At 36.8% G+C, this 26,829-nt stretch overlaps 1 protein-coding gene across 1 annotated transcript in view; it reads right to left on the bottom strand.

The window, feature by feature from the left end:
* Nucleotides 1-26,829, bottom strand: part of ARHGAP15 (Rho GTPase activating protein 15) — a 596,184-nt gene that overhangs the window by 243,429 nt on the left and 325,926 nt on the right. Inside the window, exon 8 of the mRNA XM_007467470.1 lies at nt 14,363-14,485. Within this exon, the coding sequence (XP_007467532.1) occupies nt 14,363-14,485 (123 nt within the window). The remainder of the gene's footprint in view (nt 1-14,362; nt 14,486-26,829) is intronic.

Raw genomic sequence — 26,829 nt, 5'->3', positions numbered from 1 at the left:
CATCACTTCACACCACATGTCTCCAGACCCAATAGGGAAAATAGTCTTTCATATATTTCATAATTTCAAGTGTTCTTTATGTACTTAAATATCACACAAAACAAAGTACAGTTTTGTATCCAAGTATCTCTTTTTCCCAAGAATGCACGGCATTGCTGCGTTTCTTCGTAGATATTCTTGGAGTCTAGGATTCTAGGCTGGTGATAATGGAGCCAACAGCCTGGGGCCCTTGTCCAGCAGAGGCTGCCTCAACCACTCCTAGCCTCCAGATAGTGTGGCAAATGGATTAGACTCCTTCTAGCAAATCTCAGTTGAGTGTCTGCCATTTAGCTCAGTAGGCGAAACTGAAGCTCAATACACATATCCATGGCAGCTTCTCAGAATCAGAGAACTGCATCTGGGAGACAGAAGCCTCCTCTGGGCTTTTGGTAGTGCTCATACCATAATAACTGATTGTAGGAACAAATGGCTTTGGATTATCACATGGAAGTGTTTTCCACTAGAACTTTATGCAAAAGTACTTACTGCCTTCTCCAGAATTCCTCAGATTAGATGTCCCATCTCCCTAACTTTCTCCAACGTGCTATTTATTCTCTACCTTCTTTCTGGTCCTGGACCAGGGTTGTGGTCTTTGTTTCTCCCACTATCTACCTCCTGCCGATCAGTCCCCTCTGAGGTCACAGTTCCCTGGCCAGGGTTTCTGCTTCCCATTCTGTCCTCCACGATGCAGCATGAGACAGGCGTATATCTACTAATGTAGTGCCCTGGTATGTGGCACTGTATGGTCACATTTGGAAAGCTTATATTCCTACACTGCATAGCTACCCTTGAAATACTTTCTCCATATTACTGTGGCATCTTGAGTTGAACATAACCTCACACACAGATGTAATTGTCTCTCCTCCTGTGTGATGGACAGTTTATTTCTAGCCAATATTACTTTTCTTCAATAGTATTCATTCATACTATAAACATGTGATCTTTCTGATTAAAGAGGTATGCATGCAAGTGTGTACATGAATAAAGAAACCTTATGCTAGAGAATTTGAGATATCTGACATCATTGGGAATACTGTCTTTGATGAAGAGAGGATCTAACCTTGCTTTTTTTCCCCCTAAAATGTTTGACTTCTTCAACTGGTAATTATGTAAACAGATTTATAACCAAAAAGGGCTCTCAATTCTTCTTTTGACATGCTAATTGTTTCTAAAAAACATTAAGTGAGGTCCTGTCAAATTCTTTACATAATATTGAATGTTCTCCTATGCTAATTACTCTTTTTAAGATGGAAAAATTGTAACATGCTCAGGGCTCCAGTGCATTTGAAATGTAGAGTCACAAACGATGTAAATACAGTATTTCACTGTTCAGAGAAGGAATGTATGAAGTGGTGCGAATGATGAGGGAGTCTGGGTGAATAATGGCTTTTCTGAAATTCAGATTATTTGGAATATCAAGATACAAAGATATCCTCAAGACATTATTTTCAGACCATCTGCTTTCTTACTTCTCAGCCTCTAGTGCATCATAGATTCCACCGTTGTGAGGTTAACTGAGGCCAGTCCTCTTCCGCCTGCATCATTTCTTTTCCTTCTATGAGATTGAGTTCCAAGTTCAAAGGGATAAGTTAGGAGTGATATATTCAAGTTAATGACCCTCACATGTGTTTAACTTGGATGACATCTCCTCTAAAATCTCCCTCCTGTCTAATATGGGTAGATAAGAAAAATCATTAAAAAATTGGAGCTCAACAACTGCTGAAAGAGAATGAAAATTTCTCTCCTTTGCTCTTACATTTCTAAGGGAATTAAATCTTATGAAAATGTCAAACCTTGTAACAACCTCTTAGATGACTATCTGCACGAGTCATCCATCACAACACAAAGCATGATTCAATGGCTGTATGCATCTCAGGAACGCATCGAGTTAGGCAAGTTTAGCTTATAATTTGGGGCAAAACTTCAGCAGTAAATATATAACAAATTTTCTTATAAATATTGGCCAAATATATACGACTTATTTTGCTTTAAAATTATAGTCTCCTTTATAATTTGATCATCTTACATGTCTGAACATATGTATCAGTATCCACTGACATTATTGTCAAATATACCTAAATTTCTTAGTCCACTAATTTTAATTAACACTTGACATTGCTACATATTTAGGGTATGCTAGCTGGGCACAATGTTTTAGTTTTTCTTTTTAAAATGTATAGGTGAAATGGGTACATGATATTTGGCTTTATATTCCTTCAACAAACCCCGACTTTATTATTATAGATTGATGTTCTCTGTCAGTCAGCTATACAAAGTGCTTTGAATATTTTTTAACAGACTATCAAAGGTAAAAAATACTAGAGACAATTGAAAATAGAATGGAGTTAGGTTACAATATTTGATAGTAAAGGTACTGAACTCTCGGAAAAATCTAAGTTGACGAAGATGTGTATAACCATATTCCTTTCTTATAAACTTCTTTAAATTTCTCTGTATTCTTTTCTTTACTAGGCTTTTTCCTTAAGCTACTATAAATTGTGAAAGTACATTTTCATAAAATTTTTTTTATTATATGAGTGTTGTTGATTTGAGGGGGGGAGGAAAGTTTTCTTATTTCTCTTTTGTGTTTTTTTTTTTTTTTTCCTGTGTGAGAAGAAAGTGTTCAGATCATCTTTTTAAATAATGAAAATAATAATAACTGTTTCCAGGAGAATAAGACAGCAAAGAAGAGGTTTTGTTGGACTTATCTGTGATAAAGCACTTTGGTGCTTCGGTTTTTGCGAGTTGAAGAAAGAGATATACACAACATTTCAACCCTTCTGTTATGACAGTTTATGCTTCCTGTACAGCTTATCTAACTCCAGTGCCTGGGAAATAGACACGATTACCACCTTATGGAATGCTGCTTAACTTTAAATGTTCCCTACAGACTAGAAACCCACTTCATCAAAATTTCTCTCAGTTTCTCAGGAATTATTTCTTCTGTAAGCTTCTGAATATTTCTGTGCAATTTTAAAATTTAACCCAAGATTACTTAGACATAACTATGATATAAAAAGACAGAAAAATTCCCACACTAAGGGAGTTTGTTCACAAGAGTTCCTGTGAAAGAGCTGTGTCCTATGCCCATGTACACTTTAATCACTCACTCTTTCAGCTGTTATCAATTTAAAACCAATGAAACTCCCACACTGAGTCCATTTGAGCAGTCAATTTTAATATCTCAAGGCATCTGTAGTTATTCTGAATTGGCTGCAAAAGCAGAACTAACAAGTTAAGCTCTAACCATAAGTCGACATCAGGCTGGTAAACCATTCATCAAACACAGACAGTTAGTCAATACTCCAGTATGAAAAACCAACTAGCATTTTTAAGAAGAGCAATATATTCATAATATGTTTGGCAGTCTGGTTTGCATTGCTTCCTTGATGGCTGTGCATTTAACTTTCTAGTCAACAGGGTGCTTCTTGCACTGCCAAGCCTACGTGTTTGAGGGAAAACTGGTCAGTCTTCCCATGTTTGGGTAATATTTTTACACGAGAATAAAAGGGATGGAGGAATGTGCCTTTTGTGAATAAGAATCTAGAGAGTGTCTTAATAGTTGCTTTTTGTAAGAAAACTCTTTCAACCATATGTTCTGGATCTTTGACCACAGTCTCCACTTCAAATATTATGTCACTGTCAGGCCATGTGTCTCAATTTTGTGTTTGGAAAATATGGTTGCTTGAAATACCTCTTTCTCTCCCAGGAATGACTCCATGACAGGATTGCTGCCTCCCATAGAGAAAAGACAATGAAGAAGGAGGAGTATTCAAACAAGATCAAGGCAGTCATCACTTCAATCAAATTATTTCCAAATTTCAGGAGCTCTGGGGGCCTTGCGTGAGGGGGAGTGAAGGGTGTTTATGACATATAGCTGCCTATTCCCAGAACTCTTTTATGTACTTTTATCTTCAAAAAGAAAGGACATATTAAAGAGAAATATCTAAGGAGGAACAATGCTACATAAAGTTTATGTTTTCAGATCTGTTGCCCCAGAAAATGCTTTGATAAAACACACTTAGAGCAACATAGTCAATTTCAAAGAAAAGTTGGGAGATATACCTCTCCTTATTGCAATATGACTAATACTGACACTCCACCAATTATGAATATCCAAATTCTGATATGGCCTCTTGCCTCTTTCCCACAGAGGAAAATAGAATATGCTGGAATAGCACTTTTGCCACACAGAGTTATTTTTCTGATGACTAAATTTTACAGAGGCTGGTCAAATTTCAATGTCTATAATCAGACAGGGTAACAAGTCAAAAGAGACATTTTTATACTGAACAAAATTTGCCCCTCCCCCAAATAAAATGATACAGTTCTTTTTTTCTTTACGTTGGGAATTTGTGGAACATTGCTGATTTATAACAGAAATGAATTTGCGGGGAAAGATTTGTAGGCCAGACTGTCAGTGATGCTAAAGGAAATATTATAAAAGAACACTCTCTTAATCTTAGGATATGTCAAAATGAATTGTTGATATTAATATTTCCTGTGCTTGTAGCAGTCCACACGTCTGCTGAATGTGGACCCTGATGAGGAGATGCAGGTTGGGAGAGCTCTGATATGTACCATCTTTAGAAACACATTCAACATACATATAATGTGGACTCTCAAATCCCAATCCCAATCATAGCATGAATACCTCCTTTCCCAAGCACTATAAAAAATTCAATTCATCTCACTACAAATGAAGCATTTATTCACACATTTGTTCAGCTTATCAGTCTACAGGTCAGGAAGAAATTCTGCTTTCTGCTCCCTCAATTATCCACCTCACCACAAAAAGAAATCAACCGCTAGTACTTTGTATAAGCAGTAGAATTATAAAAACTACAAAGGAGAAAGTGAAGCACCAGCACTAGCTTTGGATACAGTTTGTATAGTCTACTGAGGCCCTGAAAAGCTAACAAGAATTAAGCTGAAGAATCTTCCACTGTCTGTGAGCTGGGTTTAGGAGTCATGAGGGAACTATGTGGTACGAGAACACCTGCTGGAAAACAGCAGGGTATCAATAATAAATGCTAACCTTTAAAAAGGGGATTCTTGTGAACACTGAGGAGAGCTCTGCATCTTTTTCTTCTCTTCAGGTAGTTTCATGGAGGAAAGATTTAAGATGTGATTAGAGGACTGAACGGGTCATAGACCACCTCTCCAGAGGACAGTGCAGCAGCCTCCTGGCACAGGAAGGAAATATCACATTGGCCTGACTTTTGGTCATCTGCAACTAGTTGAGGATATGCTTCAGAGAGCATATAAACTTGGGCTGGTGCAATGTCAGGGATGGGGAGGGGAGGTTTCCTAGCCTTTATACAGTCTACACACACACACACACACACACACACACACACACACACACACAATTTGAGTTAGAGCATGCTTAAAACATGGTTTATTATGAAACAAAACCTGTCTCTACCTGTTACTCTTTCCTTACTGGCACTCATGCTGATTTCTTCTTATTTTAAGGAAACTTGTCAGTCCTTCAACTGGAAGGCTTAAAGACAGTATTTTGAACTGGCACTAGGATTAGACTAACCCTGTAGGGCATGCCAAAACTCTGGACAATCTTTTAATGATAGATAGTCCATGGAATGAATAAAACCAGCATCTACTGCCAGGGCAAGACTTAACATGGGTTTTAGAGGCAATTGGCTAACAACAAAATGCCAGTATGCTGGTTTCAAATCAACTGGGTCTTACTCATTTTATATTCTCAGCATTTAGCATGCCTGTTACCAGGAATCCAGTCAGCTTTAGGGCTAAAGCCTATTATCTGGAACTTTCTTTTACCTAAAAAAAGATAAAGATCTTGAGAACTTTACTCAAAGGGAAAGTAATATAATTTAAAGGAAGAAAAAATAACAATAATAGAAAATATTATTATTTGCAAATATACAAAATATAATAGGTTATACCAGGAAATTACTGGTAAAACCATTTTGTAGGTACTAAAAATAAAGTATATATAAATCACCATCTCAAATAATATATTCTAACTAATCCTGTGTGAAAAGGTCTCCCTCCATAAGAAAATAAGTTCTTGAACCTCAAGGAAACCAATTTATTATTCTGGCTCATTCTTTTCCTGCTTACCTAATTCACTCCCATTTCTGGACCTCATTTTTCTCCTGTTGTTCTAAAGTTATTTTGATTTTAATATCTCATAATATCAGGATCATTTCCTCCCTGGATAACAAGCTTTTAAAAGACATGGCCTTGGGCTTCCCTGGTGGCGCAGCGGTTGGGAGTCCGCCTGCCTATGCAGGGGACACGGGTTCGTGCCCCGGTCCGGGAGGATCCCACATGCCGCGGAGCGGCTGGGCCCGTGAGCCATGGCCACTGAGCCTGCGCGTCCAGAGCCTGTGCTCCGCAACGGGAGAGGCCACAACAGTGAGAGGCCCACGTACCGCCAAAAAAAAAAAAAAAAAAAAAAAAAAAGACATGGCCTTAACCTGCTACCCAGGTGCACTTTTTTCTCAACATTTGTCACCTTTCATGGTGATTTTATTATTGAACAAAAGCTATACCAACACATTAGCTCCCAAGAGCCTTTAAATAACAGAAATTGCCTGGGAACTCTAAATGCAGAGGAACCAGGAAGCTTATAGGCCAAGATAAAGCAGCTTAAGGTTGGCTATTAATTTTGGCTAATATTAAATCATGACACAGCTCACACGTAAGGATCACAGTTCAATTATGAACCATAAAGAAGTTTAAAGAAAAGAAGATTTACAAGATATTTTTAAGCACATTAATGCATATTGTGGAAGTTGTGAGAGTATTTCAGGCCCCAGCAATGATAGACCCATGCCCCAGTATATAAATTCAAATATAATTATTCTTAGACTAACACTGATAAAGTGGCAAGTTGGAGCATACCTCTACTCAAAGGTATATTGCAGTGTTGCGCATATATATTTTGCTTAAATTAATGATGTGACAGGTAGGTTACTTTATCATACATTAGTTCTAACAAATTATTTTAAAAATACTTTCCTCGTAACGATTTTGCTATTCATAAACATAACTGTTGAAACTTTAGGGCTGACAACTTGTATCTGAAACTTGGATAGCAAAGCTTTCTTTACTTCTCAATATAATTAACATCTTTTACAAAAGTACTGTGATTTAAAAGACATTATTTTCTCATATGACAAAAAACTTAAATAATTAGTTATGTGGGTAATTATTAAACATTCTAGCAATTAGATGACACCATGTAAATGGGTGTAGATAGGAAAGAAAATGAGCTCATGCCCATTTGTGTATAAAGAGTACCATGATAAAAATTACCAAAAAAGATAAATATGAGCCAACTGCGAATGATCTTTATACTTTCCTTAAAGTAAATGAGTTACTGCTGCCTTTCCTTGACACTTGTTTGGAATGATTTCTCATACACTAAAAGAATACTTGGGAGAATGGTTTCCTAGGGTCATCTTGGCCATGATTTCCTCCATAAACATAATTAAGAAAAGAAAGAAGCAGGAAAGAAAAGAAAGAAAGAAAGATGAAAACAAGGAAGCAAAGATAGAAGGAAGGAAGGGAGGGAGGGAGTTGCTGAATGGTTAAGATAATGGTTATCTAATGGCTAATGGGCACTGTGTGAGATTCTTTACATATATCATTTCATTAACTTTTATGATGTAAATTTTGTATATCAAGAAGTTGATAACCAAATATTAAATTATATAGCTGGTAAATGACATGATCTACCTTTAAACTTAGATTAGCCACATTCTAAAGCTGCTCTACTTTCAAATAAATTCAATTTTCTTAATTGTATACTAGAGTTGAAAATTTTCTATCACCACAAAAAATTCTATAAAGACTTATTCAGTTTATCAAGGGTATATAAGACATACTGTATCCAATGGAAATATTTGATATTTGAGACAGATGTGGTAGTCCCTATAGTCCAGCAAAAACATATCATCGACAAGCTACCTCTACCCATGTATGCAGAGTTCCAGCTTATCTTGTTGGAGCCTCCTTCTGTAATAAGAATGGACAACCACAGCCCACCAGATATTTGAGTCAAGTCACTAATGTGATGGAAATAGAATGAGAAAAATATATGAATGAAAGGAACCAGGTTAAATTGATGATTCAAAGTAGAGACAATTTTAAAACAAAAAAAACTAAAAGTACAAAACAACAAATTTTAATTTATATCCTTAGGTAAGTTAGAAAAAAATATAATCTATTCGGCTTCCCTGGTGGCGCAGTGGTTGAGAGTCCGCCTGCCAATGCAGGGGACGCGGGTTCGTGCCCCGTTCCAGGAAGATCCCACATGCCGCGGAGCAGCTGGGCCCGTGAGCCATGGCTGCTGAGCCTGCGCGTCCGGAGCCTGTGCTCCACAACGGGAGAGGCCACAACAGTGAGAGGCCCGCGTACCGCAAAAAAAAGAAAAATATATGTGTGTGTGTGTGTGTGTATATATATATATATATATATATATATATATATATATATATATAAATCTATTTTCTGTTTTCTCACTTATTCAATTAATTAATGTTTATAGAGTGCTAAGTGCCATCCTCACTATTGGGAATAGGAGTAGCATGGTCAAACAAAATTTTTGCCCTCATAGCATGTGAGAGAGTGAGGTATGCAAGAAAGAACAGAGAATAAGAAAGACATCTAGAAATTTGAAAATATAATTGCTTAAGTAAACATAAATTAATATAAAGGTGGAGTGGGGCACTTCCCTGGTGGCACAAAGGTTAAGAATCCTCCTGCCAATGCAGGGGACACGGGTTCGAGCCCTGGTCCGGGAAGATCCCACATGCCACGGAGCAACTAAGCCTGTGTGCCACAACTACTGAGCCCATGTGCCACAACTACTGAAGCCCATGCACCTACAGCCCATGCTCTGCAACAAGAGAAGCCACCGCAATGAGAAGCCTGCGCACTGCAACAAAGAGGAGTCCTCGTTCACCGCAACTAGAGAGAGCCTGCGTGCAGCAATGAAGACCCAACACAGCCATAAATAAATAAATAAATGAAAATTTTTAAAAAAAGGGGGAATCAAACTGAGAATTCTTTCAGAACATGAGAAAAATCAATCCTGATGATCTAATACTCACATCATAAAGATCACAAAAGAGGAAACAGAGATAACTGATGGGAGAAACATTAACATAATAATAAAGAGAAAAAATTCCAGAGCCAAAGAGTCACTGTTCTTCAAGTTGAGTGCCAAGCAGAATAAACTTTAAAAATTCTGCCAATATACATTATCTCGATTACAGAATCTCAAAGACAAACAAAAACCAAAAACCAAAAAAACCCCTCAATGATTCTGAAAGAAAAAATATTCAAAGTAACAAGAGTAAGAATGGAAGCTGCAACTCTGTATTCTAGAGGCAATGGGATTTTATGCCCAACTAAACTATTGATTAAGTGTGCCTGCATCCTGAAGATATTTTTAGGCAGTCAAGTTCTCATGTTTCCTAAATGAGTTACTGGAGTTACACAGAAATAGAAGAAATTAAAGCAAGAAAGAAAAGGCATGTGATTCAGAAGACAGTGAATACAACTCAGAAGATCAGTGAAAGGAAATCACAGGGTGATAAATGTGAAGCCTGGAAAGCGACCAATACAAATGAAGTAGGATGATGGAAGGACTTTAGAAAACATTCTGGGGTAAAAACCAGGGAGTCACAGACTAAAGTATATAGAATGTTTAATTGAGAGGATTAAAGCCTTTGAGGATGTAAAGGCTCAGAAAGCAATAAAAAAATAAAACTCTGGGGGAAAAAACATCTGTACAAGAAATTCACAATCCAAAAATATATCAAACTAAACAATAGTATGATTATAAGCAAATGATGAAGCATAGGCTTTAAAAATAAGAACATTATAATATGTGTGGCCGGTATGGCATAGCACTGGACCCATGGATAAGTTAATCCAATCTGGTAAATTACCTGGGGAAAAATTCCATAATATTTACATGATAAATATGAAGTAAATGCTCATGACTAACTGTTTTTTTTCACATTTAGATTCAAAATATGCGGGGGGTGGTGGTGGTGGGAAATAGAAGACTTGATTGTGGTTGTGAAACAACATAAACTTACTAATATAACCTTCAAATGTAAAAGAAAGGAGAATCTTTTTCACCAGGATCAAGGTGCATTTCTCTTTGACAGTCACAGGGTCATGATATTGTAAGAAAAGGGAAGGAAGTCTAATACTTGGTGCGGCAGTAAGCAGCCTTACCTAATCATAATCATACGAATGCTGTTTTTTTGATTTTCTGCTTTTAGAGTCAACCTACAAATAAGTCATAATTACAGAAACCAGTGAAATAACATAAAATTTCAAAATGTAGAAGACTCAATAGCAAAGGCAGAGGAGATGAAAGGGGAAAAGGACACTATGCTTCTCATCTTGCCAATGGATGCATTAAGTCTCAATTTTCTATGGTTAATAGAACAATAAATAGAGGTTCAAGTATGTTGGATGTTTCCGAGGAAGCCAACAGTAACAGCAAGACCAGCTATATTTGAGTATTTGGGGAAGAGAGGGCCAGGTAGATGAAGTCTAGTTTAATTAAGTCAGATTCATTGTAAAATAAATCTGAGGTAATGTCTAAGCTTTATAAATAAAGATATTAAAACATTACAGATAAGAAAGATATTGACAAAAATCTATACCCCAAATAACAATAACATAAGATAGGGAGGCAGCCACCAGAAGAGCTGCGAACAGAAACCATTCCAAACGGTGCCCTGCAAGAAGGAAAACTGGGGTAAGGCAGGAAAACACTGCTTTTCATCATAAATCCTGGAGGCATACTATTTTATCCTCAGACTGGTTGTTTCCTCTACAATATACTGAGTAAAAAATACAAGTAGTGCAGCATTACTCTCAATTTCTGCTAATATCATCCAGTATGGTTTTGTCCATACAAAGATAAAAGAAACCACTTTCTAAATATACAGTACTTTCTAACTCTATCATTTTGATATAAGGAAACACTAGTTGCTCTTAAAAAACCAACCAATTGTTATCTTTTCTAAAAATTGCACTGCCAAGTGTTTTCTGTTCAAATGGCAATGCTGCCAGTTGAAAGATTACATAAGGTAGTTTGGTTGACACTAAAGAGCTATTATCTCAGTCCCAAAAGCAAGTAGAGGACATGTATAAGCACACCTACCACCCTAAAATGTACCCTCTTCCCTATAATTTACATATTATACTGATTGGAGTTTTGTTTTCTATGAGAGGCTCAATGTAATAAACTCATACTTTTAAAAAGCTCTTGCCATTCCCTTGGCAAATGTGAAAGCACTTGGAGAAATTGAAAGCGTTTCAGAAGCTACCACTGCAATGGCACAATGATTGCAACGCCCACCTGAGCTATTACGATTTCCTTCCACTGGGTGATCATTCAGAATTATCTGCTGGCCCCTTTTTGGCATCACAATGTACCCTTCTCATTAGTCATATTAAAGAAATCAGAAAATGCAGCCCCATCAAGAGACTGTTTCCAGATCCAAAACCTGGCCAAAGAAATCACATATTGGCTAGGTCTCCGTGAGTCCTAAAAACAGGTTTTGAAGAAAGGCTTTGTGACTGAGCTTAGACTGTGTGATACTGGGACAGTTTTCTTTTCACATAAAGTACTTTATGAATATAGTTCTGCTGGGCATTTAAAGTCCATAAAACACAGCCTTTCCTGCCCCACAGTGAGGGCTCAATAAAGGCTGGCTGAATTCAAAATTCAGGCCTCTCAGTCTGTTGGGAACACTACATAAAAGAGTAAACACTTTGAAAAGTGTCTGTGGCCTTGTCAAGCCCCCCCCAGGTATCAGGAAGCACACTCGTAAGACGCGAACTACCAAACCTTTCCCAAACCTTGGTAATGGAGGCCTTTATTCCACATGTGGAAAATTAGACAGTTTAAAGAATTTGATATATATTCTTTGGTCAAATGCACTGCAGAATAAATTTAAAGGCATTATCCTTCTTTCTAAATAATTCTTCTCTTGAAAGAGTTAAATCATTTTACTTGGAGAAATTAAATATTTAACTGTTAATCATTAATTTATGTTATGTGAGTTTTCATAACCAATCAGAAACACTGATTTCATTGGTTTTTTTCTAAGTCTTTGCCTTAGATGTGCTAAGAAAATGGACTTAAAGTACTAAATTTGACTAGGCCTGCATTTTTAAAAAATTGGTTTAATCCTTTCTACTCGGTTAAAAAAAAAGTCTCAGAAGAAGCCTTACAAAAAATTCACAGTTAAAACTGAAACAAGCCCAAGAAGTGACTATATTTGCATAACTTGAACTGTATTTGGAAGAAAATTCCACTGAAGACAACAATGGAAGCTTATCAAATTGGAATTTCACATAGATTTTCCATAGCCCTACTAATGAATACTGACTCATTGGTCAGCTATGGTGAAAATGTAATGGAGCTCTAAGATAGGAAATGTATCATTGGAGTGTGTTCGGTGGTTCCATTACATCAGTATGAAAACTGCATCAGGCATCCAGTTTCTCTGCCGCTTTCTGAGACCAATTCTAGAGCACTATGGTTATTAATTCTTTAGCATTTTGACTGGGGCCAGACTGTGCCACTGAATTAAAACCCCTTTTATTTTGCCACAGTCATGAACAATTTGGACTTTATGTCAGATTGGGATTGTTTGGGCTACTTCTCTGGTTTTATATTTTGTCAGGATGGCAGGTAACATGCTACTGAATCCTTTCTAAGAAACTTTTAATCTAGGGGATAAATTCGAAGGCAGAATTGAAGGTACTACTGTATTACTATATGAAGTTGGATCTGTAGAGGACCAAATGCTGTCCACTGAAAAGGACACTTCAGAGAGTAAAAGTCTGAGCTAAGACTGATTTAAAGCACGTTCTAGTTCTACTTGCAAATGCTTACATTCTAAGAATTTTCCATTCTATTAGTGATAGGTACGTTCATGCTGCATAAAATTTCACCTTTCACAATTGGTTCAGAATGCTAGATGATTTTTGTGATATGTTCACCTCTTTTCAAATGGACTGAAATTGATAGGTCAAACAGTTAGTCTAAACTATTGAAATAATTCTCTTTCTAAGTAGTGCTGAAAATATTATCTGCTTTGTCCTGTTCCTGAGAAATAACTGAATATTAAATCACTTTTTTATTTCTATAAGGATCAGTCTTTCAACTTTGTTCTCAAAGTTTATTTCAGGACTTTATTTTAGCCAAAATTCTTTTCAAATTCTTTCCTGTATTTAACTTTCAAAATATATGCATCAGTTAGAAAATTTGAAAACCAGAGAGAATAATGGACTTGATGCATATGTTTTCTTCTTAGGAAAATAATATATTTGCCTGTGTGATCTAAGTGATGATTTCCAGTGAAGAAATCTACATCACTGGTTTTATATGTCCATCCATCCTTTCATCTATCTGGTACACTACCGGTAATAACAACAGTAATAAATAATAATAGCATTAATAATAGCAGAGGACATTTCTTGAATAATTATGTTCCAGAAACTCTGTTAAGTCCTTTAAATGGATTATCTCATTTATTTGGATTAGTGGTCCTCTCGGTGATGGGTATAAGTATACCCATTTAACAGAAGAGGTATCTGAGGCTCAGAGATCATAACTTGTTCAATGTCCATATTAGTGAGTGGTAGAACCAAGGTCTGAATTCCAATTACAGTCTCTTGCCAGAGTGTTTTTTTATTCTGGCGGCTGGGCTGGTCTAGGATATTTTATATACTTTAGATATATTTGCAAAAGTACCTGCTTATTTCAGTTTAGATTGAGTTCTAGGTTCTCCAGCTCTCAAATCTGTAAGTTTTCATGACACTAGTTTATCTTGGACTTTCCTCCTAGCACTTTCTTCCTCGCACTTACTTCATACTATGACTACATGATCAGATAACTTATTATATAAATCAGGACTCATCTGAGAATGAAAAGGGCTGCTGTTACTAAGTATTCTGGGACAACAGGTATAACTAGGATTGCCCAGGCACGTGGGGACATGGGATCATTCTGATGGGTCACTAGGATATTTCTTCTCGGCTGCTGGTCCAGAGCCCAGATCCTCTGAGGGCAACACTAGGTGTTTTATTTCAATGATCCTCTGATACAACCTTTATTTTCTCAGAATTAGTTTTCTGGACAACTATTTTTTCCTCTGTTATAGAGCAGAACATTTAATAAGCAACCTAAAAAGACTAAAATATCTTAATACTCCTTTAGAGCTGAATAACTATGGACACAGAGGCACATTTATTTATCACTGTTACAGTAAAAGTATAAAATGTTCTATACCTTTAATAAGTCCTTTTTCTTGCAGAGTTTTCAGGGAAGGTCTTCGGGTAATAAACTTCTTTAATCTGCTTTTAACTCGGTTTTTGTCGCTTGTATCAGAAGCACTGTGATGCAGTCTGAACACTGGAGATTAAAAAAAAGAGGCTTTCAGTAAATTTTTCCTTTATGATTATTACTTTATGCAAATATGAATAGAAAACAGTAGTTATGGGACAACTACCTGAATTAATAGCTCAGGCCCTTCTGTTTAGACAGGGCATAGGAGTAAAAATTTGCCCATATGAAAATATTAGTTCTGTTGCAACATGCATGTGTAATGAGAATGTGGTTAGCTCCATATTTTCACAATTTATTTCACATTCATTTCCTCATATTTACCACAATAATCTTTATCTGTATAAGTCCACCTAACTGTATCCATACACAAAATTGTAGAAAAGTTAATCTAACTTAAAGATAAAAAAGCTCTGGTTGGGCTTCCCTGGTGGCGCAGTGGTTGAGAGTCCGCCTGACGATGCAGGGGACACGGGTTCGTGCCCCAGTCCGGGAAGATCCCACATGCCGCGGAGCGGCTGAGCCCGTGAGCCATGGCCGCTGAGCCTGCGCGTCCGGAGCCTGTGCTCCGCAACGGGAGAGGCCACAGCAGTGAGAGGCCCACGTACCACAAAAAACACACACACACACACAAAAAAGCTCTGGTTAATTTCAATTAATTGTGATTATATACTGCCTGTAGGAAATGTAGGCATTTTCAAAGATCCTGCTTGCCTAAATAATTTCATCAATTTTCTTTATCAAGTTAACCCAAAGTGATTTCTCTTTCAGAAAGCAGATATTTCTTACTCTTCTTATTTGTGTGAAATTACCATTAGGTGAAATTCTGTAACACATATTGCCTCAAACTTTTGCCATGTCTTCCTCAGTCCCCCATCCTCAGTTTCCTGCCCTCACTGTTATCTTCAAAGTTAGGTGTGCATCAAATTCATTTTCTAAGCAAATATTTGCTGAATGTCTACTGATTATCACGTCCCATGCTAAATGCTGTGAATTCAATGATGAACGTAACACTTAAGGTCTGTACCTTCATTAAGCATGGAGTCTAAATACATTCAAGTTATCTTATTATTAATGACTTTATTAACTAACTTGTTAACAGTGATTCTTATCATTAATAATTCCTGAAATGATAGGAATTTATTATCTCTATGACCTGAGATACAGATCGTAAGTGGGCCCTTCACTGTCTTGACCTAATTATTGACGTCATGTGATGATTTGGGGCACTTAAGTAGGAACATAGAGGTTCTTTTCCTCTCAAATCATATTTTAGAATAAGCCAATCATTCAGTTGGGTTAATAATAATATGAATAAAATGCACTGACACCGTAATTTATGCTTGATATTCTCCTAAGCACCTAACATGATTTAACCTAATTCTACTGCAATGTAAGCTACATGTAGGCAGGGATTTTTATCTACTTTTACAAATGTTGTTCGCTAATGTGTCCCTAATACCTCAAACACTGTTTAGAATTAGTAAGTGTTTAGTCAATATTTGTTGAATCAAATCTCAAATGACCTTTTGAAGTATATAAACTAATTCATCCATTTTAGAGATGAAGAAGCTAAGTCAGAGAGTCAAGCTAAGTAACTTGTGTGTCCAAGGTCCAGTTTGGATATGGGACCAGTCTCATAGGATTTTTATCTGGTATTCTAATGTATTGGAGTATTGGTGAAAGAATGGAAGGGGAAGGAAAACAGAAATATCAGGAGCTCACGTAGTCGTTTAAAGTAGAATGGTTTTAATCAACTAAATTTTTTAAAGTAGCTATTGGGTGCAAAACATTTTACTAAGTTACAGCTGTAGGGGAGCTTCACTTGAGTCATTCTATCCTCTCCTGAGGAACTCAGAAGAAAAGAGAGAGAGACTTAGGAGGGAGCTGCAGCTGGAAGAAAATAAATTGCCTGAATCAGAGGATCTGAAGTCAAATTTTCCCAGTGGGGTCTCCAAGGAACCCACAAAAGTGCCTAAGGGAGAGTGTATGCTTTAAAAATTCTGCCAGGCCTAGAGTGTGAGAAGCTTTCTTATAACTGGTCAAATAAGGACATTTTTGCAACCTCCTTCCTCTAGCTTTGACCACAAAGTAGTTATAAACTTGTGTTAGCAAAATGGGGAGTTGGAGTGAAGTGTTAGGCTAGGGAAAAGAAGAGGAAGACATCCTGCCCCCCCTCCTAGCTAAGTGTAGAGTGGAGTTTTAATTTTAAATTAAGTTCAAAATTTTGATTATCACATGAGGTTATACACTATTAAATACTGAGCTGAGACAGTACTTGCCACTTATAAGACCATAATATCTTATATAACCTCAAAGTAAGGTCCTCAATCTTAGCACTATTGATATTCTAGGCCAGAAAATTCTTTTTTGCAGGGAGTTGCTCTGTACAGGATAAGGATGTTGAGAAGCCTCCCTGGCCTCTACCCACAATATGTAGTAGCACGCTCTCCTCAGTTGTGACAATCAAAAATGTCTCCAGACATTGCTAAATGTCTTCTGGGGTGAGAGGGGGAAAAAGTGCTCCCTGCTGAGAATCATTCCCTTAAACTGAAGGGACAAGTTATAGGATCTGCTTCAGTTCTTGTTTATTTGTGGTGGAAGGGCTGCTCCCACACTGACAAAATGTAAAGCAACAGTGAAAAGCAAAAAAAAAAAAAAAACCTATTATTTTAATAATATATCTCTCTATAAGTAGCATGTATATAAAAATATATATGTAAAACATACATATCTGATCTATCATCTATCTATTGTCTATCTATCTGCTATCTATTAATTAAATGAGCTATTTATAAAAGTACAACCACTCTCATGTGAGGGTGGTCAATGGGTCTATCACTTGAAAAGGTTGGGAAGCACTGCTGTAGACCAGAGCATCCCAGCTATTGTATCTGACAGGATGGTTATGTAGAGTGAGATTTACAGATGCCCTCAGCACTCTGTGTAATTGAGCAGGACCAAGGCAACCTGAGCCCCTGGGAAGTTGTTGTTGGCTATGAGCAGTCTTATTTATTTGTTCCAGTGGGCTATGCAAATATTATCATTTTTTTGTGTATTTGAACATAAAATGGTTTGAGGAGCACTGCTTTAGACCTGTGTTGTCCAATATGGTAGCCACTAGTCACTCAGGGCTATTGAGTACTTGAAATGCAGCTTGTGCCATAGGTTGAAATAATAATGTTTTGGATATTTTTGTTAAAAAATATATTGTTAAAATTAATATATTATTAAAACTTATTTCTTGTTACTTTAAAAAATGTGGCTATGAGAAGATTTTAAATTACACACATAACTCAGATATTTTTGGACAGTGCTGCTAGGTGATACACAGACACACAGACACACAGACACACACACACACACATTGACCACCTACTGAATACATGGCAGTGCTGGATTTAACTGTTGTGGATAGAAATGCATATGGTCTATGTAGTAATAATACATCATGATAAGGAGTTTGAAGTATAAGAGACTAAGGGTTCTTAGAGGAGGAACAGACCTCAGGTCATTTTGGAGAAATAGCAAGTGCCTTGAAAACCCATGCAAGCCATAGTTGCTTTTACAGGACCATGAATGTCAGGCATTAACTGATTCAAAACTGTATGATTGGATGAGTCATTCTGAGTGTCTTAATATACTGTGCTTATATGCTATCCTATCAACTTTCATCTGGGTCCAGTCATATATAATCTGCTCCAATTGATAGCTGTATCAAAGCCCCGTGGCTCTGGGTTCTAGTACTGGGAGCTAAAGGAACACTTATCCTTCAGGAAAAATCTATCTCAGTAATTCTGGTCTCAGGTCTGTCTGCCTTTGAAATGATATGGAATAATCAATCTAAATTTTCACAGGTTACCATTTTCTATGTCTAGTCTCACCTCAAAATCTTGTCATTTTCCATGATAGAATGTCAAGAAATTAAGGGCCAAAAGAGGTATTTTTTCTGCCAGTTAGGGACTAGTAAATATGATATGATTAAAAAGTACTTTTTAAATTAAAACACATACATATGGTATAAATGTGAGATTATGAAATTACACAGTGTATATATATGTATATATATATTATTTTCAATACCAACTTCTGCCTCCACATGTGAGAAATGTATGTAAGGTATACTGGTTTTTCAAGAAAAATGAAAGTGTATTTTAAAATGCTTTAGCTTGTTTCTTTCTCATACATTCTGAGAAACTAGCAGAGTCTTGAATATGATTACAGTTTTTAACATAGCCAAACTATCCGAAGTTGCCTCTAATGATGACTTTCCTGGAGACAGACTAGAGTGTCAACTTCCATTTCCTGATGCCATAAATAATCATCCTCAGATGACAAGTCAAATTGCCAGGCCTTTGCCATCATTCATTCTGTTCACTTTGTTCTAAGAAGAGATATGCAGAAGTTAAAGTCAATAGATGACTATAATATATGGCATAATTTTTATTAACCAAATAACTTGAAAGCGCTGTAAATACAAACTAAAAATGTAAAAAGCACATGGTTATAAAGCAAAGTCCATCACTGAACCCCTGTACACAGCAATAAAACTCTTTGAATATTGTGGTTTACAAATCTGATTTTAACAGCCAAACTTATAAAACAGTTTACGCTTTTCTGTTGTCAAGGGAGAAAAACTTGCCAAATTGTTCATTTTAAGTAAATACAACATAACCAATTAAGGAAGGCAAAATTTAAACACATGCCTATGGTAATCAGGACATAGTTTGCTTCTGATTTCACTACTGATTTTAACAGAACAGTGTTCCTTCCACTTTCCCACAGCACCCAAGTGACCCCACACATACTTTTAGAAACTTGTAATCACACAGTGCAAATAAAAGGACACTTTACTGGAAAATACACAGTGTGGTACAATAATCCATCATTTATGAAAAATAGAATTCAGCCTTTTCTCTTTCCTCAGAGATTCAACTGCTTTTTGAGAGTGAAGCTTACTGCAATTTAAAGATTTATGTTAAGCCAATGAGCAGTTTTTTTCCGTTCCCATTTAAACTTTTTAATTCAAAAATGAAAAGGGACTGAAGAGATAGGGGTTTAAATTCCAAAGCATTTAATCTGATTTACAGAGGAATCACTCTTAATTCTACATATTTTCACCTCCATGAAAAGTTAACTTGAATTGGATTAGCTTTCCAGGTATTCTAGAATTTACTTTTATTTCCTTTATGCTTCCTCTTTTTTTTTTTTTTCCACTGACGGGTGATCTTTTCTTTCAAGCCCAAACAAATAGACTATTTTTCAAAGCGTAAGAATTTTGAATAACAATATGCAGTTTAAGTCTCCACACTCGTAGGCCAAAGGCATTAGCTTTAAGCACCATTCTTAACCAGTGGAGAGATTTAATTGGTGTTAAAGCTGCTCACACCAGAGAATAGTTAGGATCCTGGGCTTTTCAAGATGATCTTCAATAAATATCATTACATATGAGAATAAGGCATTAGCCCAACACAAGTTTTATACCTGACGCAGCCATTATGGTGTTAAAACCACCTCTAGAGGTAGGAATGCTTATTGTAAAGGATGGCCTTTGTATATTTATTTCCCAACTTTAGTAATGGGAGGAGGAAGCCACACAATTTAGATGATGAACATCCACTACCATTCTATTAAGGGATGGGAACCACAAAAGAAAAACCTTCAAATCTTCCAGAATCCAATGGTTTGGATAATATGATCCAGAACTGTGCATCTGCCAGAATTTTTCTTGCTATGGACCTTATTTTGAAATATCCCCTTTTCCTGCCAAACTGCTGTTCTCGCGGTATTCCCATGTTACAATTACATGTTGTTAATATTATTATTTTTTTTAAATTTGGAAATGCTGGGAGAGCTAACATTTCAGAAATGTTGCTAAAGGAAAGCAGAGTCATTATCCTTCAGAAATGCTATTACAAACAAACTTCTAGGCTACTTGTTGTCACTTTTTTGATGGGGTTTTACATAGGGCTCAACATCAGGTGTAGATAGATAGTTGTATTAGCAGCTAAGAGCTCCCAACACAGAGAGTCTGGTAGGAAGTTCAGAGCAAAACTGGCGGCAGTTGCTTAGTGCAATCATCTTACTGCACTGCAGTGTTTGGAGAGGGAAATCCAGAAAGAAATGACAAAATAGGGTTATATCAGGCTCTTCATCCCCAGAGATTCGAAAACACTTCTCAAACCATCACACGGATTACATAACAAAGTGCTGATTGTCTCCTTTCATATTTTCCAATATGACCTTCTTGTATTTGGAATTACCCTGTTGTACCACTTTCTAAATTACTAAAACAAGAGCACCTTACCCAAAATAGAGAAATAAAGTTTATTAAATTTCTTGCCAGTCTCCTGCCTGATTCCTTTACAGGGCATATCTGCTTGCCCTAATTCATTAGGCTGTAATAAATACTGCTTTGCTCTCTCCAGAGTGTGGTTTTAGAGCTCAAAAACTTTTCACATAACTCCATGTCAGAGCGGGCAGAAAGGGTAAGTCTGGACTTAATGTACTGAAATGTACTGTTGGTCATTTAATATCTCTTTTTTTTTCACATGCTCAGTGTAAACAGAAGTCATAATTTCAATCCCCTGAGGAGCTAAATTATTGAAACTTTAAGTGACTTACTTGAAACACAAATCATGATTAAATCTGGAAATAATTGGAAGAGGGAATGCAGGGCATTTTATCAGCACTGCTTTATTTTAACCACTTAATTCCCACTTAGACATTGTAGAAATATAAAATAAATAATCAGTTGGAAACAGAGGGGTATGAAAACATTCTCTTGCCAATGATTCGTATTTATGCTATCTACTCATTTAAAGAGGAGTGAGAATTCATGCAATGAAATATGTTTACTTTTAGACTAAATTATCTAGTTTAAATAGACAAATCTAATCACATTTGTACATTCTCAGTGTCAATAAAGAGCTGGCAGTTTACTGTCATGGCCTTGTAATTCAGCCATATGGAAATGTCATTAACTGCTTTTTCCAGTAACGTATAAATTCTTTATTGTCTTTTCATGTATTGACCTAATGTTTTAATTTTGCTCATGATATATCTTAGATGTGTCTATGTTGATAATGCATTTCTATAGTGTGAGTCAGGGTATTATATTTAAACTCTTTTTACAGTGTTTAGCATAGCACTGAGTTACTTAAAGAATAACTTTCAGGATGGTTATGATGACGATGACAACTTCAAAACTGTACTGCAAATATTGAGTAATTTCATCACAAATATAATTTTCTTTCAATTGTTAGTGTATATGGTTTCTTTCTATAAGCCAGAGTTGCAAAAGATTTTTGCATCAGAGGTTATGGAAATACTACATATTCACAGAAAAAGGAAAGAAGAAAAAAAGAGAATACACCTAAATAGCAAAAACCTATGGTGTATATAGAGACATATGATGATATTTCTTCCTGAAACAGAATCAGATACAGATACAGTATAAGATGTAAAGATTCAGATCATCAAGACATCTTCTATTGACTAGATATTTTATCTTGGCTTCTTACAACTTAATGTAGTGTTGGTAAAACTTTGTCACTTGAGAGCTATTTCAAAACTTTGATAAATTTGCTAATAGAGTAAGGGGATACTGAGCTAAGGCAGTAACTGATTTTGAAAGTAAAATTACTAAGGAAAAAAAAGAAAGAAAGAAAAAAATAACATACGGCACCAATCCAGACAAAGGGCACCATGAAGTAGAAACATGTTTTCCATGAGGAAAGGCTGCATATTAAATACAGGGATGGGTTCTCTCCTAGTGATAGAAAACAGGCCATGGCCAAATCAAATGAGAAGAGCCTTACAGATGAATGTGAACATCAGTTCACAAACAGAGAACAAAATAAAGAAAAACCAAAACAATAAGATTGTAGGCATGGCAATTCCCCCCATAGAGGTAGAAGCATGACAAAATTCTAGGAAATTAACACTTAGATTTCTATGGAAAAAAAAAGTCAAGTTGGAGAAAGAAATAATATTCATATTTAAGAGCATCAGCCAATTTCCATGCTTACTTTACATACCGACTCATGCTTAGCAGTATTTGCATTGGGTGGGTGGTATTAAAATCTTCTCTCCATACAGACGTAAATAGAGCTATCACTATGTATTTTGTGCACGTGTATGTATTTGTACCTTTGTGAAAATGTGTGTACAGATAGTGTAGTCTCAGCAGGCATGTGGAGGGGAAATATATAACAACTCTGAAGCTTTTTCTTTAATCTCTAAACTCTTGGCCCTATGTGTGATCAAGAATATTTTACACTGTATCCTTAAGTTTTCAAACATAAAATTTGAACCAGGACAGGAAAATATATAGTCAAAAAAATCAATATTTAAGAGGAAGTGGTGGAATAAATTGTTTATTTAGATTGTGAGAAAAGTTAAATAAATATATACATTTAACTTTTCTCACAATCTAAATATAATTATATATATAATCATCTACATAATTACATATAATAATCTATAGTATTGATTCTTTTAAAGCAGTCTCAATTTCCATTTTGACTAGTCAATCTGATCATCTTAAAATCACATGTATTATTAATAATGACTAATGTTTGTAGAGTACTACCAGTGTGACAAGGAACTGTACTAAGAATGTCATATCTCATGATTATTCAATGTGGTAGGTTCTCTTATTGCTGTCTACTCTGTAGATTAGGAATCTGAGGTTCAGAGAGCTTAAGCCAAGTAGCCAATAGTGGCCGAGCCAGAAATCAAATGCAGGGCTGTTTGATTTGGAGCCCCTGGGCATGCCTAACCTGCCCCACTGCCTGCCTCTCTATCTGTTTGGCAATGCTGCCGAAGTTCTAAGGACATAGAGAGATGGCAGTAGCCTCCCACTGTGGTCAACTACTTCCGACCTAAGGTCTTAAATCATCTGCTTCAGGTGAACTGCTGACAAGATTACTCTAGATGCTATGTGTCACTGTAGACCTAAAAGGGAAAATGAGCTGCTTTAGGCGAGATTAGTGAATTACAGGACGGCAACAGTGCTGACAGCTGAATACTCTCTGGATTGTCAGTCAGAACAGCTGAAGATGGCTTCTGGGCTGCACAGAGCCATAACCATCATAAACACAAATTGAGCTCTTCAGCTACTGGGCAGAAGGTGAATACAAGGATCTCTCACCATGCTCCAGGTGGCTGAATGTAGCAAGACAAGAATGAATATAGAAATAGAGCTATAGGGTGGAGATTGGGGCTTCCTTTTAAGCAAAAATGCCTAGTGACCTAGCTGGTTCTCTCAATTTTAGTCCTTGTTCTTGATTCCTGTCATCATACAATCTTTTTTCAAAAACAGATGATGCACTTTTAGCCCACAATACATTCACAATACATTCAAAGCATATACATTCATGTCTACAAACTCCTTAGTTCTTCTCTCAGCCCAACCAGGAATCTCATTCTTCTCTATACCCAACCACAGAGTCTGCTTGTATTATTCCTAGTTGCTTCATAGGAGTAAGTTCAGGATCACCATTTAAGGGGAAGGCAGATAAGAACCACTAATATGTGGCCTCCCTCTAACAGCTAATGCTGTTCCTTTTCAAAAATGTGTGTTCCGTTCTCTCTCATGCATTTTTTTCTCTCTTTTGAATACTACCAGTTTTGGATTTTGAATTTCAACTCTGATACTTAACAGTGGTAAGATCCTACTTAAGCAGTATAAGTTCTTTTTGACTCTATTTTCTCATCTGTTAAATGGCACTGACAATATCCCTACCAAGGATTGTTATAGCAGGTAAATACCCCAATATATGCAAAACACCAGCACAATATCTAGGGTATAGTAAGCATTCAATAAAAACTAACAATTGTTATGAACTGTGAGGTTATGAGAGTTACCCCGTATCACAATCATGGTTGTAATAATCAGTAAGTAAACAGATCAGGTGGTATGAAAAGTGCACTCTTCACCTTCCATCCCAGTGCCTCTCATTTTACCAGCATTTACTTGGTCATTTATTATGTATCTGGTATTATTAGATTATGCCTTTAGCTGTTGCATATATTAAGTTTATATTAATTTATATGATTAATATATATTAATACATACACATTTTACTTGATGGCTGTTTGGCTCTCAGTTTAAAAAAAAAACTTGTATACAACCCCAAGAGTTTATCTGTGATTAATTTCTGCCAGGTAGAGTGTATTTCAAGACTTTGAACATGCGTTGAAATCATTGGGTTTTGAAGAACTATCCATTAAAGACTTTCTGAACTGTGACAATGGATATTGACAGTGCTTGTCAGACTAAACCACTATTGATTGACTCACATCATGTGTATAGCAAAACCAATTTCTTTCAATTGCTTCTTCCTAACTGAAACACATTATTGCAGCCTTCCTCTCTGTTTATTTTAACACCAAAGCTCATCACATGTAACACATCCAACAAAAAGGTTTCACAATGAACAAAGCAGCAAACTGCAGCAAAGAGAGAAAGGAAGGCTCTTAGCAATCCAAACACTCTTGTACTGTAAGTTGCTATCCCTTTGGAAAATGTCAATCTCTTGCAGAGTCTTGTTTTTATTTTACAATCCTCTTGAATATGGAAAGATCATGGACTAACAGAGCTTTGCTATTGTTTAATGATCCTGTGACTCTCACGGTTTCTACCCCTGAATGAAACTATTTTAAGTATTGTGTGTATGTTTCAGTTGTGGGAAAGAAAGAGTTTATGTTGGGTCATTGCTCCCCTGTCCACAAACATACACAGCCCTACACACACACACACACTCACACACACACCCCAGGGATGTGACTTTTCCCAAGTCTTAGAATGTTTTCTCCCATGAGTGACTCAGGCCAACTTTGGCCATATGCTACACATTGTACAGTTTCATTACTAATTTGAATTTGCATTGTGCCTTTCTTCCCAAGAGGGCACATTTCTTACTGAAACAACACTCTTACATAACAAAGAACAGTTCTCATAATACCCTCATGAGTGGGAAGAATTCCAGATTTATTTTTTTATTTGAAAATATTATTAAACAAAATCTAAAAGCATACCTTCCCCAAGTACTGACTGATCATATCTCATGCTTCCTGCAGTGTATGAGGAGCATTCCAGGGCCTAAAGAACCTTCAGTCTTAGTTTTCACCCTCTACAAAGCTCAGAGTTTATTGTATGCAAATGCCTGGGGAAAGCAGGGTATTCCTCGATCTTGGGATAATTCTCAGAATATTCCTAAAATTGTCAACCCTCTAAAAAAGTGATCCTTAGAACTCACGAGTTACTCTGATGATAAAACAGGGAAGACTTGGTCAAGTCTACAAATACTTTAATTAAATCTGGTGTGGTGCTATCAGCTTCTTCCCCAGTCTAAGCATGCCTGGAAATTTAAAGGAAAAAATTTGCTTAGAATGCTGGCAAATGCTACACAAGCAAAATGTATCATTGTGCAAATCCCCTCCTTAAGTGACAGTTACAAGTTTACTTGAACATTTGAGACTAGGATTTCTCCCAAGATAAGGGTCCCATTGAGCCTTGCTTCCTGCTCGTCCATGCTATGGCCCAGCAGAATGGCCTCACTGAGCCTCCTGGACCATGTCCTTCCTCTGGCTTGGCCCCTTGGCCATGGCCTTCTCAACCCTCACATTCCCTAGCTCTGAGACAGGCTCCTGGCCTTGGGCCCATTCTCTTGGCACTCTCTGCAGGGGTCACTCTGTCCTGAAGAACGGCTGGTTGTCAGCGTGGCAGCCTCCTGTGTGCCTTTTTCAGGACATCGGAGATAGGGAACGTCAGGCCAGAGTCAGTTAGTCTCTCACAAAATAGTTTTGCTGGGATAGGACCCTCTAGTAGAGGCATCATTTTGATGTAAACTTCAAGCTATTTGCTCCAAAATGTGCTTGTAAACCACTGAGACCCTCCCCCACAGGAAGGGTACTGAAAATGCAAAGGGTGGGCTGAGCAGAACTGAGGACACAGTATGCAGTCTACAGCTAAGTGATCCGGGATAGTGGAGCGGTTTGTCCTCACAAATGCTGACAGACAGCTGCAATTTGCAGCTGGCAGTGAGTTTATGCTTGCTAAACAAAGATCTAGCTGGAGCCGGTGAATACTTGGCTCCATTGCAATAATCATAATTCATAACATACATTGCTAAAGAAGGAGAAAAAACTAGGAAAAGACCCAGAAAGACCCATATCACTGTGACACTTGAAGCGGTCAGGATATACGCTGTTTTATTTGTTGTCTATTTGGAGTCTATGTGGGGTCCTTTATGGAGACGATGGTCCCCAGGTCTGTGACAAACGAAACTGCTTTCTGCTTTCCAGTCACACCTTCAGATTAACTCTTCTTTCCATTAAAAAATAGTGATAGGAGATTTACTTTCTGCCAAAATCCAATTATTATCCTGAATATTTTATTTCTTTCC

Source organism: Lipotes vexillifer, unplaced genomic scaffold (assembly GCF_000442215.2).
Source record: "Lipotes vexillifer unplaced genomic scaffold, Lipotes_vexillifer_v1.1 scaffold265, whole genome shotgun sequence".
NCBI lineage: Eukaryota > Metazoa > Chordata > Mammalia > Artiodactyla > Lipotidae > Lipotes > Lipotes vexillifer.
This window is presented reverse-complemented; position numbering and strand designations above follow the sequence as displayed.